The 15,329-nt window shown below is 52.7% G+C and overlaps 5 protein-coding genes across 5 annotated transcripts; 1 reads left to right on the forward strand and 4 right to left on the reverse strand.

Moving 5' to 3' along the window:
• Nucleotides 1-672: 672 nt before the first annotated feature.
• EJ05DRAFT_507128 (Emopamil-binding protein) lies at nucleotides 673-1,983 on the reverse strand. The gene is made up of 3 exons (XM_033747885.1): nucleotides 1,916-1,983; nucleotides 994-1,830; nucleotides 673-885 (listed from the first exon to the last, which is right to left on the reverse strand). The coding sequence occupies exons 2-3, from the start codon at nucleotides 1,755-1,757 to the stop codon at nucleotides 738-740; spliced, it is 912 nt and encodes a 303-aa protein (XP_033606001.1). The 5' UTR covers nucleotides 1,758-1,830; nucleotides 1,916-1,983; the 3' UTR covers nucleotides 673-737.
• A 2,610-nt stretch (nucleotides 1,984-4,593) lies between these two features.
• Nucleotides 4,594-7,003, reverse strand: EJ05DRAFT_432889 (uncharacterized protein; the record flags this gene model as incomplete). Its single annotated transcript, XM_033741576.1, has 3 exons — nucleotides 4,594-4,896; nucleotides 4,987-5,037; nucleotides 5,105-7,003. 3 exons carry the CDS (start codon nucleotides 7,001-7,003, stop codon nucleotides 4,594-4,596), a joined length of 2,253 nt encoding a protein of 750 aa, XP_033606002.1.
• Nucleotides 7,004-7,106: 103 nt separating this feature from the next.
• Nucleotides 7,107-8,246, reverse strand: EJ05DRAFT_42756 (uncharacterized protein). The gene has a single exon (XM_033741517.1). The coding sequence runs from the start codon at nucleotides 8,090-8,092 to the stop codon at nucleotides 7,346-7,348; it is 747 nt and encodes a 248-aa protein (XP_033606003.1). The 5' UTR covers nucleotides 8,093-8,246; the 3' UTR covers nucleotides 7,107-7,345.
• Nucleotides 8,247-12,092: 3,846 nt separating this feature from the next.
• EJ05DRAFT_496369 (uncharacterized protein) lies at nucleotides 12,093-12,577 on the reverse strand (the record flags this gene model as incomplete). Its single annotated transcript, XM_033746381.1, has 2 exons — nucleotides 12,093-12,259; nucleotides 12,313-12,577. The coding sequence occupies 2 exons, from the start codon at nucleotides 12,575-12,577 to the stop codon at nucleotides 12,093-12,095; spliced, it is 432 nt and encodes a 143-aa protein (XP_033606004.1).
• A 28-nt stretch (nucleotides 12,578-12,605) lies between these two features.
• Nucleotides 12,606-13,737, forward strand: EJ05DRAFT_42832 (uncharacterized protein). The gene has a single exon (XM_033741524.1). It carries the CDS (start codon nucleotides 13,089-13,091, stop codon nucleotides 13,665-13,667), a length of 579 nt encoding a protein of 192 aa, XP_033606005.1. The 5' UTR covers nucleotides 12,606-13,088; the 3' UTR covers nucleotides 13,668-13,737.
• Nucleotides 13,738-15,329: the final 1,592 nt, after the last annotated feature.

Genomic DNA, 15,329 nt, shown 5'->3' on the forward strand with positions numbered 1-15,329 from the left:
AGGGAAGCAGACAGGCAGGCAGACAGTGGCAACAAGACGAGAGTGCCCTCGATTGTAGCTTTGTGTGTATTCTTCAGGTTGTCGAACGGTGTGTGTTTGTGACATGTGACCTGTGACATGTGACATGTGACGTGCCCGCATTGATATCTTCATGTTGTGTTCGCCATTCGCCAGACGTACCTGACAGCAGGTAAGGATGTAACGTGAGACATCGGTTGGGCAGTTTGAGTATGTATGGATGTGTGGATGTGTGTGGATGTGTAGACGTGTGGATGCGTGGACGTGTGGACGGGAATGTCTCAAGGGCAACATCCCGCGAGTACATCTAGGACCCCCTGTTTTCCACTTCGGGTGTCTGTTCAGATGAAGATGTAGAAGAAGAAGAAGAAGAAGAAGAAGAAGAAGAAGGCAGACGAGGATGATGGTTAATGAGGATTATGTTATATGTAAGCACGGCTATGTATATATATATATGTGTGTGTGTGTGTGTGTGTGGCACAGGAGCACGGCAGAAAATAGAAATGGTTGCGGGTATCACTCTCTCTCTCTCCCTCATACGACAACACAAGCTTCCCTTGTCTATGCGTGCGCATGCGGCACAGTCAACGTCAATGGATGCCAACGTCAACGTCGCTTCACGCCCTTCTTCATTAACCCCCTTCCCCTCCCTCCCCTCCGTGCAAATATTACCAATCGTATATACCAGCCCCCAGCCAAACACCTCCTCGACAGCAAGCTCAATTGTCCTTCTTCGGGATGTACTCCATCAGCTCGACCATCTCCTCCTTGGAGAACAGGCCGGCGGTGATGAAGCGGTAGGCCTCGACCAGGATCCAGACGGGCAGGACGACCCAGAGCATGTTGAAGAAGGTCAGGTAGACCCAGCTGTAGCGAGAGACGCGCGGTACATGTCAGCCGTGGAACAAGGAAGAAACGAAAGAAAGGACGAAAGAACGAAAGAACGAAAGAAAAAGAAAAGAAAAAGGAACTCACAGAAACAGCCAATTCCCCGTCTCCAAATTCCCACACCCACTCAACCACTCAGGCGCAAACGTCATGAACCCACCATACAACTCCCCCGTCGCCAACACGCCCATCCAGAACCACACGCCCTTCCCAGCCCGCCGATCACCCCGCGCGCCACGCACAAGCAGCACGCAGATATACGCCGCCAGGGGCGCGCCAATGCACACGGTCAGCAGCTCGAGCGAGACGATGGTCAGGTCGGCGCCGCCCCAGCGCCGGTCGGCTTTTGCGTATTCCTGCCAGAGACGGGCGGCCGGGTTGGTGCCGTAGATGCTGCCGTAGAGGTTCTGTGCGTCGGCGAGGAAGTGGATGCCGGGAGGGGTGAGCGGGGGTGCGGCGGCGGCGATGGCGGAGAGGATGGCGGAGGAGGAGGAGGAGGCAGAGGATGGCGGAACGGGAGCCGGGGACGGAGGAGGGGAGGCGGCGAACCAGCGCTTTGAGGGCGGAGCGGCGGCGGCGGCGAGCGTGTCGAGCGGAGAAGGCGGCGTGGGGACGGAGGTGAGGAAGCAGTTGAGTAGGAATGTGCCCTCGAGGAAGGTGTGAATGAGGGCGTCAAAGGCGTGCCAGACGAAGAGGATGCGGGTCTTTGTGGAGGCGGAGGAGGGGAGGAGGCGCGTGGATGTCGCGTAGGCGGCGGCGAGGATGGCGACGGTGGTGAGCAGGGAGAGGACTGTTGTTGTGTCGATTTGCGGGTCGGCGTACGGGGACGGGGATGGGCTGCGGGTGGACATGTTGTGGGCGTGGGCGTGGGCGTGGGCGTGGGCGTGTGTATGTGTGTGTGTTGGCGTGAGGGGACTGGGTGGTCTGCGCGAGGTGTTGTCAGAGGGCTAGTGGAGGCAGATGCAAGATGTGTAGGTAGGAAGGAGGATGCTGCTGGGATGGGACTCACGCGTTGGCTACAGAGTCAGTCGGACGGGACTGCGACGTCGGTTTCGGAGGGAATTGTGATGATGTAGGACGGAAAAGGGGTGATGGCACTTTCTGGGGAAAATGGACGTGTGCGGCTAAGAAGTGCGGGTGTGGAGCTCCGGGTATCCATTGTATTGAGCCCCGAATTACCACGTTGGGACCGGCTGGCTGTGTACATCCTTTGCACTTCTACTCCTCCAATGCTAGCATCATTACCAAGTAGCAACTTGTATGTATATACATACACAGTAGTAGTAATAATAGCCAGCCTTCCATAACTCACAACCCCAACCCACCCCTTAATCCCATCCATAGCCAAGCCAGACACACCCACCCATCCACGCACGTCGTCGTCAAAACCAAAAAAAAAAAACTTCACAACAAGCACCACGTATCATTCATCCATTCATCGCCAGCCATGCACCTAGATCCTACATTGCCCACACACACCCTGCGTCTTTCGTTGCCCTGTGCTGTGCCGGCCTATCATAGCATGGCTGGCCATGGGCATTAGTAGTTAGTAGTCAGTAGTCAGTCAACAAGTAGCATGGCGCGCGCGTGGTCCCCACTCGCATCGTGTGTGTTGTTCCTGAAAATCCTGGCCTGGCATTGCCTGTTGTGGCTAATTAATTAGGGGATCCATCCGTGTGTTGCTGTTTTGTACCTGTCCTGTGTGTCTATTCCATTCCATCTCTCTTCTCGTGTACCTCTTCACCTCTCTCTTTTTACTAATTACTCTACCCTCTACTAAACCTACATACAACGTTGATTTTAGAGATAGACACAGACATAGACGTAGACATACAAGTATTATGTATCAATTCAATTCAATTCAGATCTAAACTAGATGAAAACAATCCCGGCCCCCCTAGAAAAAGCAAAAAAAAATGCAAAACAAGCTTAGCAGTGATTATTGATAGGTTGGCATCATTACTACTACCACGAACCACGAGAACAAACACACGTGTACACACATATCCACACCGCATGCATCCACATATCTCCATAATTACCCACACAGACCCATAAACCCACGCAATATCCACGTCCTCGTCTGTACGTTCTACACGTCCTCATCTACACGTTCCTCACGCACTTCCCTCAAAAACAACGAGCGTGTCATCCACAACAACCCACTCCCCACGAACGAACAAACGACCGACTACTACCACCCCACAACTCACAACCCACAAAACAAACAAACAACCCGAAAAATCGCATCCCCATCGCAGTATCAACTCCATCCTCTCTTCTCCTATCCCCCTTCCTCTCCCTCTGTCTCTGTCTCTCTCTCTCCCTCTGTCTCTGTCTCTCCCTCTGTCTCTGTCTCTGTCTCTGTCTCTGTCTCTGTCTCTGTCTCTGTCTCTGTCTCTGTCTCTGTCTCTGTCTCTGTCTCTTGTCGTTCTTGTCCTTTTCTTGCCCTTCAGCCTTCCTTCCATCCTCTCGTCCCTCCTCCTTTTTACACGCAACACACAAACACCCCAACACATACCACCACTACGTACTTCCACCTCGATCATCCATCTTTCCGCGCCAGACATGTAATTGTACAAACTGCACCCTCTCTCAACGTCGTCAGTCAACATCACGCACACCACCAGCACCAACACAACACAACACAACACAACACAGGCCAAGCACAGATGCGGGATAGAATAGGTTTTTGATTCGACCGTCTAGGTAGAGTAAGTAGGTAGGTAGGGATAACAGACCAGCGCAATCCATAACGCCAAATCCCGTCCCTTCCCGCGTTTCCACTTGTTCCCCCTGTTCCCCCTCGTCCCCTGATTCCCTAAACCCCTCCCGATCCGAACCATCACGAGCCCTAGAAACCCTTCCCAAAAAAAAAAGAAAAAGAAAAGCGAACAGTCTTCCAGTCTGAATTCCCCTCGGTCAACCCTCCCCTCCACCTCCCTCTCCGTCCATGTCCCGAGTCGAGAACAAAATGGAAGAAAGAAAAAAAAAAAAGTACTTTTCCCCCAAGTCCTCATTATAGACAATTCACCCAGACAGCAGCCGCTGCGTCGCGTCTACCCATCAGCCAGGCTGAGTCGGCCGTCAAGGCAGGAGAGGGGAGTGGCCACTAGCCGTTTCCGACGGCGTGGGGTCGCAACAAATACAGCAACACACAAAAGAGAAGAAGAAGAAGAGCAATCCAAAAAACGCCGAGGAAATGGAATGTCGCAGCCCACAATGTATCCCGCAAATGACGCCTCAAACACCGCTGCAAAATAACACAAAGAAACAAAACAACAAGCAAGAACACACGCAGAGCTGGAAAATGCACAGAAAACGCGATCCGATCCAGGAAATGCAAAGCACATCGAGCGACGCAAAGCCATGCCCCGTTCGACCACGTCGTCCTGGCGAAAGATGCCTTTTTGGGGGGGGGGAGACAAAAAAGCATAAGAGATGCATGTCGTATTAAGCTCTGGTATTAAGGAGCTGGGAAGATGCCGGATAAGATGTTGAGGGAGAGGGGACAAGACGTCCGGTAGCTCCCTTGGTTTTTTTTTTGAAAATCGTCGTGGTCGTTTCCGGATGATGACGTCGTAAAACAAGGAGATTCGTTTACATTTCACCACCACTACTACCACCACCACCACCACCACATCTTACCAGCCAGTGTCGAAACTCCCCTGCAACAAAAGAGTCGACTCAGCCGAGGATGGGTTGGGGCGTGTGGGAGTCGCCAAGGATGCTCCCATGCACGTTGGAGTGGTTGTATGGGTAGCCAAAGTTCATGTGCGATTGTGTCGGGTCGCCAATGTCAGAGCCGGTAAAGGGGCCTGGCGAAGACGAGCGCGACAGAAAGTGTGTTGGGCTCTTGCAAGGGCGGTCGTCGGCACCGTCAAAGAGACGAGACAGGTCCGAGATGGGAGTGGCAGGACTGTTGGATCCCGACGTCTGGCCGCTGGCCTCGCTGTGGTCCGAGTCGTTTCCGTCGGTCTGCTCCTGCGGCTTGCTCGGTTGTTGTTCTTGTTGTTGTTGTTCTTGTTGTTGTTGTTGTTGTTGTTGATGTTGTTGTTGTTGCTGTTTGGTCGCCACGACGGTCGAAGTCGGGAGAGGCGAGTCTTTTCCAGAGCTGGAGCCAGAGCCAAACTGCAGTCGCCAATTAGCATCGGATGGGAGGGGTTCAGGCCAATCCTACTCGCGGTGGTTCACGTACGAAGCAAAATTTCTGTATCAGTTCATTGTACTCGGCCGATTGCAGGCCAGGCTTCTCGGCCGTGTTGGAGGACGAGGCCGAGGCGGCTACAGGGACAGACAGATTATCATTAGCCTTGACAGCAGACACATCCTGGGCGGTTGATTCAAGGTGAGGCAGTTTGGGCATGATACCGCTACGCTCACCAAGTGCATTTTGGGCATTGGTGAGGGCGGCGCTCAACGAGGCCCCAAAGTCGTAGCGGGTGGAGAAGGCCTGCCCACCACCTCGTGAGGGACGACCGGAAGAAGATGATGATGATGACGACGGGTCGGGGAAGATGCTGGGCCGCTTACTCTTTGGCTTCAGCTTGATCGAGTTGTTTGGCGAGTCGCCGATGAACGGCTTCGGGGCGCCAAACTGGAACTTTGGATCGAAGCCGTGGCCAAAGTCGTCCTCAAAGGAGGAGCGGGAGGGGAAGGATCGCGGGCGGGCAGACGGGGGCGAGTGACGGCTGCGAGGGATGGCGCCCATGGAGCCACCGGGGGAGCCACCAGCTGATTTGGCCAGCGCCTTTTGCCTAATCTTCTTGATGAAGTCGACCTGGTAGTTCATGTTTGAGTTGTTGTCCCAGTGCTCTTGGCCGTCGACGTTGTAGCGAACGCAGAGCAAGAGAGTCTTGGACTCGAGGTTTGCCTGATCGACAAGCTTGATGTTGAAGTTGAATCGATCGTAGCCGTCATTGACTTGCTTCTTGCGCACATCGTTGTTGTATTCGGCCACGACCTCGGAGGTAGTCTTCCAGTAGTCGAGAGTGAAGCGGGCGGTGACGGACTTGTGGAAGGCGATGTTGGCGACTGCGACAGTACCGATGAGGGTCTTTGTGTCGGCAGACAGGAAGATGCGCTCTACGCGGACGGGCAGCGTCTTGCGTTCAAACGTCTCGCGCGGGAAGTTGGCCAGGCGGATCTCCCACTCCAGCTTCTTGGACGAGGAGTGGCCCTCAAAGGGATACTCGGACTCGCTGTCGTAGGCAGTCTCGACCGGTGACGAACCAGCGCTGACTGCAGATGGTTTGTCGACCTGGAGGAAGTGGCGTACCTGCTCGATGTTGTCGTTGAAGTGGACAGCCTTGGAAAAGGTTGGGGTTCCAGGCATGCTCGAGGGACGTCTGCGAGACGAGGGACGGAGGGCAGGCTTGACGAGCTCGCCCGACTTCTTCCTCAGTAGAGGCGGTTTTATCCGCAGCTCATCGTCATCGAGCTCGCTGTCCGAGGTGTTGTCTGGCGATTCGGCGATTGCAGACGAGTGTTTGGACAGGTGGACGTCGCTGGACGAGCGTGAGTGTGAAATCTTGCGGGCCTCGGGCGTCAAAGATCGCTGGGGAGTGCAAAGGAGAGGCGCAGCAGCCGGGCTATCGGCATCACGTCTTGGCGATGCGTCTCGTCGGACTTCAATCGACGACAGGGCCTCCTGGAGCTCAGCAAGGTTGCCCCACTGGCGACCCCTCTCGTCATCATCATCAGAACCTTGTGCCGAGTCGGGTGGTGTGGTAATGGCGCCGGACGGGATGGTCAGATTATTGACAGGCGGAGGAGACTGGCGAACGCTGCCATTCTGCGGAGAGCCTCGGGGAGGGACGGAAAGCGATGTTCGCGCATGCTCCTGAACGGCAGCCGGTATGTTCTGAGGCAGAGAAGGCGTTCTCCGATGCTTGTTCAGGTATGAGGTTGAGGATAGCGATCGAGGAAGGGCAGGTCTAGACGAGGAGGAGGAGGAGCCTAGGTGTGTGCCCGGGCTGGAGCTTGCGGCTACAGACGCCGACAGGTCAGAGGCATTGTAGGACTGAGTCCGACTGATGACAGGGCTGTTTGGGTTTGACGATGCAGGAGATCGCTGGGAGGGAGGCGTGTAAGGCATCCGGTCGGTGTTGTATAGGGTTACGCGTGCGTTGTTCGATAGGTCAACTAAGACGTCGAAGGCATAAAAGATATTAAAGAATTATCTGTCGACATCAAAATCGTCAGCGGGCAGCAGGATTTGTGGGGTGGTTTGTGATGATGAGTTTAGGCAAGCGAGAGGGTGAATGGTGGAGGGTGACGGGGGATAGGGTAGACACGGCGAACAGTGACTCTGGTTGTCTGGTACTCACAGAGGGAATTAGAATATCTCGTCCGGGGCGCGCGTCTTTGCCAAGACTGTGCTTTTATTTGATAGCACTAGATAGGTAGGCAGGGAAGTGAGACCGGAAATGACGACTAGTCAAAGCCGCAACGGATCTCGACAGGAACACACAGCTATCACGAGTGAAGTGACTGTGACTGTGACTGTGTATGTTATGTGTGTGTGGGTGTGTTTGTGAAGCGGCGTAGGAGGAAGTGTCGACAGCGTTGCAGGAACTGTCGAGCACAATACGGAGGCGGCGGCAACTCTCGAGCGGTGTCGGAGGAATGTTCCTGCTGCACGAACTATGTTATCGTGGCGGTGATGGGTGTGTATTGAGTGTGTATGTGTGTGCTCTCGAGAGGCAAGCAGTATGCCAAAGGAGTCTCTCGTGTCTCGCCTTTTTCGACGACCTTGCAGGATGGAGGGCAGAGGGTCGGAATTAGAGGAGTTGATTGAAAGGGAGAAGAGGAGGAGGAGGAAGAGGAAGAAGTAGGGCAGGCTCGGACCTGTGTGAGGATTTATGGGAGAGGGGGGGGAGAAGAGGTAATAGGTGAGGAGGAGAGAGAGAGTGTGTGTGAGAGTGAGAGTGAGAGAGCGGGTGGAGAGAGGAGAGGAGAGGAGAAAAAGCTGGTTGAGGCGATGGGACGGAAGATGAATTGGGGAAAGATGGGATGGGGGATTATTTTGGGGGGAGGGGGGGGGAAAGAGAGAGAGAAGAAGAAGATGGGTTGAGAGGAGGGTTTGGGATGGTTCTCGGGTTCGTAGGGGAAAATGGATGATAATAATGGATGGATGGGGACGGTGGAGGTTTGGTCGATGGCTTCTCTTCACCACGGGCTTCATCGGTTTCGTCGCTTGATGGCTCGCATCGATTTCCACTCGGAAGGCGGCCAGGGATTCTGGGAGTTTTGGGACTTTTTCTCTTTGGGGGGGGGAGAGTTTGACTGTCAAAAAGTGGATATTGAAGGGAGGGGGGGTTGATGAAGAGGCGGCCTGTGCACAACAAGACTAGCAGTTTAAGTCGCTTGTATTATTCTACTAGTTGCTTGGGAGGAGGAGGAGGAGAGAGAGAGATAGGGCCCGCCACCCATCCAATTCATTCACAGTCATGATTGATGGATTGATTTCAACACTCCATCAACGTATCAATGTATCGACACAATTGATTGATATTGGCCATCGCGCGGTCCGCACGCAAACAACAAAAACTCCTGCTCATTCATACATGTCCGAGCACGAGAAGAGAGAGAGAGAGGATGTGTGTGTGTAGGTGGGCTGAGTGTAGTGATGGCGCCATGTCCCTCCCGTGTTCCGGGCAGTAATAAGAGTACCAGAGTGATTAGTGTGTCGCAGGCAGGCAGGCAAGTTGACGAGGACGAGGACGAGGATTGCGATAATGTAGGTTCTGTTCGGTCTGTAACCAAGTATTGTATGTAGAGTAGTAGCCAGTTATCGAGATGGATGATGATGGATCGACCCCCAACAGACCGGGGGGGCAGCCTCGCTACTGTACGTGGCCCCGCCGCCGCCGCATCTAGCGAAAGCCGAGAGAGTGAGAGAGGGGCTCTCTCACTCTCTCGCTATCTCTACACACACACACACACACACACACACACACACACATATTATCTACAACAAGGACCAGCTATGGACAAGGATATGGACAGGGACAAGGACAGAGACAGGGATAGGGATAGGGACAGGGACAGGGTGTAGAAGCATCGGCCTAGAGATGCGCGACAGACAGGCAGGCGATAGTGAGAGCTCGAACAGATATTATGCCAGTAATCCATTCACTACTACTCCAGACTCCACCTCCAGAACTCCATATAATACAGTAGATGGGCCCGTCTCCAACAATGATTGACAGTCTCCACGCACACACGACAGAGGAGAGAGCCACTTTTCTTCGCGTCCCGACGACATGATACAATACTAACTATCTACTGCTCGGGGCATTCATTTTCCCCAGCACCGAGACCAGCACACACTCGGATTGCCAATTACAATATATATATATATATATATTGTATGGGAGAAAGTCGCCGCAGGAAGACGGATTTGGGCAGTATATGTTATGTCAGTAGAGCGAGAGTGAATGTCAGTAATGATTTATCTGGGTGTTGTGTATTGGGATGCAAAAGGCGGTTGATTGATCGCTGCACAACATTCGTCTTGGCCACCGAACGCCGGCCCAGCAAGCAAGCCACACACGCCTTTTCTGGCGGGGGCACGGGCCAGCACCAACAGCCGGCTGCACCGTGCAGCGTCCAGCGTTAATTAGTCAGACGCACAGAAGTTCTCGTTGATCAATTATTAGGTGACGACGGCACTGACTGTTAATTGTCAGAAGTAATGATTGTTGTCGTCAACAAGACTACTACTGTACTGTAGCCCATCATCGTCGGCTGGCGTCTGCGCGTGTTGCCTCGTCGTCGTTGTCGCTGCTTGCTTACTTACTTCAGCTTGCCGCCGCCGGCTTCCAACTTCTTACTTCAATAATACAGCCTGGAGAGCCTGACAAGCAGCAACATGATGTCACCCAGTGCGCGTTGTGTAGGCTGCTTGAATACAGTACAGTACAGTACACTCATCAGTACACTACCAGTGGTAATTAGGCTGATAAGGTAAGCAAGCCATTCTTAGTACGCCGCTCTCCTCTCTCCTCTCTCCTACCAAAGCTTGCCAGCCTCCTTGAAAGTCAGTCTGCCCACTCTCTCTCTCTCTCTCAGCCACAAGTAAAGGAACCACTGTCCACCCCGTCTTTCAGGAGAGACGTGGACTGTGGGAGCGTAGGTAGGTAGACAAGCAGGTAGTGCAAACCATGGCAGACCGTACTCTGTGTAATAGACCCCCCCTCCCATGTGCAGAGAGAGAGTGCAGAGAGAGAGAGAGAGAGTGCAGCTATTCCCGGGACGTGGGGCCCACCCAAAAAAGTCAAAACGGCCTTGTCTTGGGTCGTGTTTTGCGCCTGTGGGCTGTGGCAAAGCCCCCGTCCGTCTTGACTCTGACTACTACTAATACTACTATTACCACTACTACCACTTACCACTCAATCTCGACAAAAAGGCGGTCTGCTCCTCCCCTTCTCTCACTGGCCAATTCATTCATTCATTCCTCGTCTCCTCCTCCCTCCCTTGGCCGGCCTTGAAACGCATGTCATTGTCGTTTGATGATGATGATGATGATGCTGATGATGCCGATGTTGGTGCTGGTGCTGGTGCTGATGCTGATGGTGCTGGCTGGTTGATCGTTCCATACTGTAATTACTGCTAATTACTGCCACTCCGACTATTACGTGACATGCTCAGCATCATGAACAACAACTTACCAACTGCAAGGTCGCCGTGTGTCTTCTCTGTTCCTGCATGCACATCACTTCACTTGAAACGTCCTGTCAACGTCCTGTTGATGCTTGAGCAAGCAATGGGGAACAAAGGCCTGCTCTGCATCTTCTGCCGTCTCTGCGCGCGCCACTAATTAATCCATTAACCCTTCCCTCTCTCTCTCTCTCACGTAACGAGTCCTCTCCTCCTCCTCCTCCTCCTCCTCCTCCTCCTCCTCCTCCTCATCTTCCTCTCTGCCCCGCGCGCGCGCCCGTCCTCGTCAGTCGATTGGCCGACAATCTTGCATTCTGCATTCTGCATCGTACACTTTCTTCTTTCCCCGCATTCCTGCATGTCTGCCTGTCTGCCTGTCTGCATTGTCCGCAAGATCCGACCGACAGAAGAAAGACTCGTGCCGGTAGATGGCCACCATCATCTGCCCACTCCATCATCTCGTCTTGCCGCCTAGAAAAGTCTGCGCCCGCCCATCTTTTGCCCGTCACCTAATTCTTAGTTCAAACGAAAGCGGAGGCCGCCGATCGTGCCGTCTGGCGCTGGCGTGCACTACCTGTCCTGTATGTATACAGATTGATACTTGCACAAATCTAGTATCATTATTCGCATCTCTCGACATAAACATGTCTATCAATTGGACACTGAAACACGCATCTAGATGTGTATATATATTTATATACATATCCGCCGGTGGAGCAGGCAGTGGGATGATGGATGGATGGATTGGATGGGATGTGTGTGTGTGCGTGCGTGCATTGGCGAAAAACGGCCGACCGGGACAGCCATGTGCGCCGTGCTCGCTCGCCGATGAGGATGGATGTGAGGCGCAGAGAAGAAGTTTTTGAAAAAGGATGCTGCATGCCATGCAATGCAAGCGAATGCAAGCGAATGCAAGCAAATGCAATGCACCCCGGTCCTGCGAATTGAGATTTCGCCCAATTTTGGTGCTGCTGCTGCCCCGGGTGCTCTGTGCTCGGTGCTCGGTGCTCAGTGCTCAGTGCGCAGTGCGTGCGTGGGTTCCATCCAAGAAAGATCAGCGATCAGACAGTGGCGGCGCCGACGATCTTCCACGATGCTTTTCCAACGGCGCGGTGTGTGGTGTGCTTGTGGTGTGCTTGTGTGGTTGTGTGGTTGTGGTGTCGTGTTTGGTGTAACCGTCTTCTTCTTGCTATATCATCACACTCCTGCGTACCACTCTTCCATCCGTCCATCCATCCATCCTCCATCAAAGCACGCCACCCGTGTGTATGTCTGAAGCAGAATGTCAGTCCATCATCATCATCATCATCATCGGCTTGCCTGCTGCTGCTGCTGCTGCTTATCACCACCACCACTCTTATCTCTACGCTTACGCACCCGTCATGCAGCCGCCGTCCTGCCTCCGTGAACGGCCTTTGTCTGCTCTCTCTCTCTCTCTCTCTCTGCCTGCACACTTGCAATAATAGCGGTTGGTGTTGCGAGAGAGCAGAGTACATTCATGGCAGCTTTCCATCTCTACCTAATTAATCAATTAGCTGCCCTTGTCTTGTGTGCCGCGGAAATCCGAATTTGCTTTCCACTTTGGAGCCTTTGTACGAGATGGACTGCTGCTCGTCGCTCTCGCACATATTCCACTCCCCCTTCGTATTCACCCTTTTCCTCGGGTCTTGCCCATCCTTCTCTCCCTTCACTTGATTACAGTAAGTACTACATGTCTGCTATCTATGCTATACCGGACCCAACTCTCCAACCAGATAGAGGCACGCCGCTTGCCATAAATCATCACGCCAGCATCATCCCACCGTCGCGGGTCGCCCGCCGAACATGCTTGATCGTTGCGGCGTCCCGCTGCTGCTGCTGTTGCTCGTGTCATGGGCCTTCCCTTCGCCCTCACCGCTCTGTTGGCCGCCATCCAAACTCCCTTCTCCTCCCCCAACACCCGCTCTCCCGTGAAGGCTGAGGCAGACAGATTGCAGGAGAGGAGCAAGCTACTACCCTTGTAATCCATTATCCTGCAGAGTCGCCTCGATGTTTGCCTCGCTCGAGACTCGACGCGACGTCGTCCGCGGTCAGTCAGTCAGCCAAGTGACGCGGTGCCCTACTACTACTCCATTAATTACCAATCCTCCCATCAATAGGCATCATCCCAGACAGACAGACAGTCGTCGGTCGTCGTCAACACGCTAAACACACACAACACCTCTCAGGAACCTATAGCCTGCCCCGTGTGCCAGTCTGCGACTCTGCGACTCTGCGTGCGTGCCAGAGCCGCACTGCAATCGCGAATCGCGAATCGCGAATCGTAGTCTTGGCAAACATCCATCCATCCATGCCTAACTATTACCGTAACTCTCTCCCCTGACTCGTCTTCATCACCCGGGGAAGAGAAAGCAGGGGGACTTCCCTGCTATAATAATCGATTCTACGGCTCTCTCTCTCTCTCTTTTCCGTGTGCTTCAAACTCCAACAAACTCTCATGATGCACTTGTCCGCTTATTAATTGTGGTTTTGTTTGTTCGATGATTGATGCGCGCTACTTTACTTACTTACTTACTTACTTACTACTGTACTGCATACTACTTTACTTACTTACTTACTTACTTACTACTGTACTGCATACTAATTATACCTGTACATCCATTCAATACGTAACTACTACTTTGCCCAGGAACTTGGAAGACGACGCGCACTGGCCTCGCCGTTTCCTGCCCTATTCGCCGTTCTTGAATGCCGTCATTGCCCCATGCTCTTTCTTGTTTCTTGTCTTGTCTTCTCTTGTCTTGTCTTGCCTTGTCTTGTCTCACCTCACCCCATCTCATCTCATCTCATCTCATCTCAGCATGGCATACATAGCATGGCATAGCATACCTCAGATCCCACCATGTTTCGCCCTCCTGCTGATCGTCGATCTGCCGCCGTCGTCCTGCGATGTGCTGTGCTGTGTGCTGCCGATGCGCCCATGTACCCCTGCCCTGCCACGCGCTGCGACGCCCGGGATGTCCGGAGCTTTTTTTTTTGTTGGCCTTGAAATGTCCTGGCGAATACAGAATTTGTTGGTCTTGACACTTTGGCTTCGTCGATGCGAGAGGCGTGCTTGATTCACCGCTTGCAAGCAAGTAATGATTGATGGTGTGGACTACTACTACTACTACTACTACTACTACTACTACTACTACTACTACTACTACTACTACTACTACTACTATTTTGTTGTCGTTGTTGTTATTTCATTCTTTTTATCATCGTCGTCCTCTCCTTCCTCTCCTTCCTCTCCTTCCTCTCCTTCCTCTCCTTCCTCTCCTTCCTCTCCTTCCTCTCCTATCCCTCCTCTCTTCTGTCCCTACTCTCTTCTTTGAATTATACATCACATGCAAAACACTCGTTATATATATATACGTCATTGACCCTCTCTGGTCTTCTATCTCCTCTCCATCATCGATCCTCTTGCGTCCTGCGTGTTCTGCGTGTTCTGTACTTGACTCTGTGTCTCTATTGTAGGGCTATATATGTGGATGGATATGGATATACAGCCGTGTCTACTACCGCTGTGTGTACGTCGAGTGATGTGTGCGTTTAGCTCGTCCGTCGAGCCTTGATTCTCATCCATCTCAAGTCTCTCCTTATCTCCTTTTCGTCAGGTCATCTACCTTGTTTCGAAGGGTTGGTTTGCTGGGGAGGGCGAGTGTTCGCTGCTCTTGTACACGTGGGTACGTGTACGGCCTGGAGGAGCACATGGCATGGGTGACGTACCTCCCTGGTCAGCTACAGCTGCTGTAGCTGTGGCTTCTCTACCTAAGTAGGCTACGGATAAATGGATAGATATGTAGGGGTAGCTGTAGCTGTATATAGCTGTACGCATAGTCCGTAGAGGTACCTAGGGCAGGTAGCTACAGTCGTAATTATGCATATGTAGTATTGACTTGTTGTATCATATATACCCGTAAACACATAGAGCTATAGAGTATAGACGAATAGAATTACATACAACGAGAAGGATATAGGTTATACCTCTACGGAAAATTATAAAAATTATATATGGAGATATATATAAGTTATACATATACAGCGGTACACTCTGCCTGCATGCTCGCTCTTCTCTCTTCCTCTCGCTTTCCCGCTCTTCGTCCAGGCACAACTGTAGAAAGAGTATATAGACACAAACACCACCTCCCATGCCCACTCCCTGTCTATCTATAGCAAAAATTGCAACTACCAGATATCAGCCTACCAGCTACCGAGGCTGTAAGTAAGCCTCTACCTTTTCTAGCCATCTGACACCTCGCCTGCTGTAGAATATCGTGACAGATTCACCTCCTTTCTTCCTCTGGCCTCTGAGGCGGGTATGTGGACGGGGTAAAGTGAAGTGAAGGGAGGTAGTGCATTTGTGCATTCTCGTCCTCGTGGCCTCGCCCGTACGTTGTCCTGTCCCGAGACATCAACGACTCCAAAATACAGGACTATAGTATCCTCAAACACCACCACATTCATTCCCATCATCCTAATACTAAACAGCCAAACAACCAAATAGCCAAAACCCCCATGAGCAACCCAACGCCAGACATCCACCGCCGAAGCAGCATCTCCACAGCCCTGACTAATTCCCCTACTTCCCCCCTGAAACACACACCCTCTTTTCCCTCTCTTTGCCTCCCTCTCTCTCTCCCTCTCTCTCTCTCTCTCCCTCTCTCTCTCTCTCTCTCTCTCTCCCAAAACCACAGCATCCACCCTCACCCTCTATCCCCAAGCCACAGCATCACCCC

Source organism: Pseudovirgaria hyperparasitica (assembly GCF_010093815.1).
Source record: "Pseudovirgaria hyperparasitica strain CBS 121739 unplaced genomic scaffold EJ05scaffold_1, whole genome shotgun sequence".
Taxonomy (NCBI): Eukaryota; Fungi; Ascomycota; class Dothideomycetes; order Acrospermales; family Acrospermaceae; genus Pseudovirgaria; species Pseudovirgaria hyperparasitica.

Coding starts and splice junctions, on each gene's coding strand:
- EJ05DRAFT_42832 (XM_033741524.1), top strand. CDS start 13,089: ATGATTGATGCGCGCTACTTTACTTACTTACTTACTTACTTACTACTG.
- EJ05DRAFT_42756 (XM_033741517.1), bottom strand. CDS start 8,092: ATGAAGCCCGTGGTGAAGAGAAGCCATCGACCAAACCTCCACCGTCCC.
- EJ05DRAFT_507128 (XM_033747885.1), bottom strand. CDS start 1,757: ATGTCCACCCGCAGCCCATCCCCGTCCCCGTACGCCGACCCGCAAATC. Junction 886..993: donor ACGGGGAATTGGCTGTTTCT/GTGAGTTCCTTT, acceptor CTCTCGCTACAG/CTGGGTCTACCTGACCTTCT.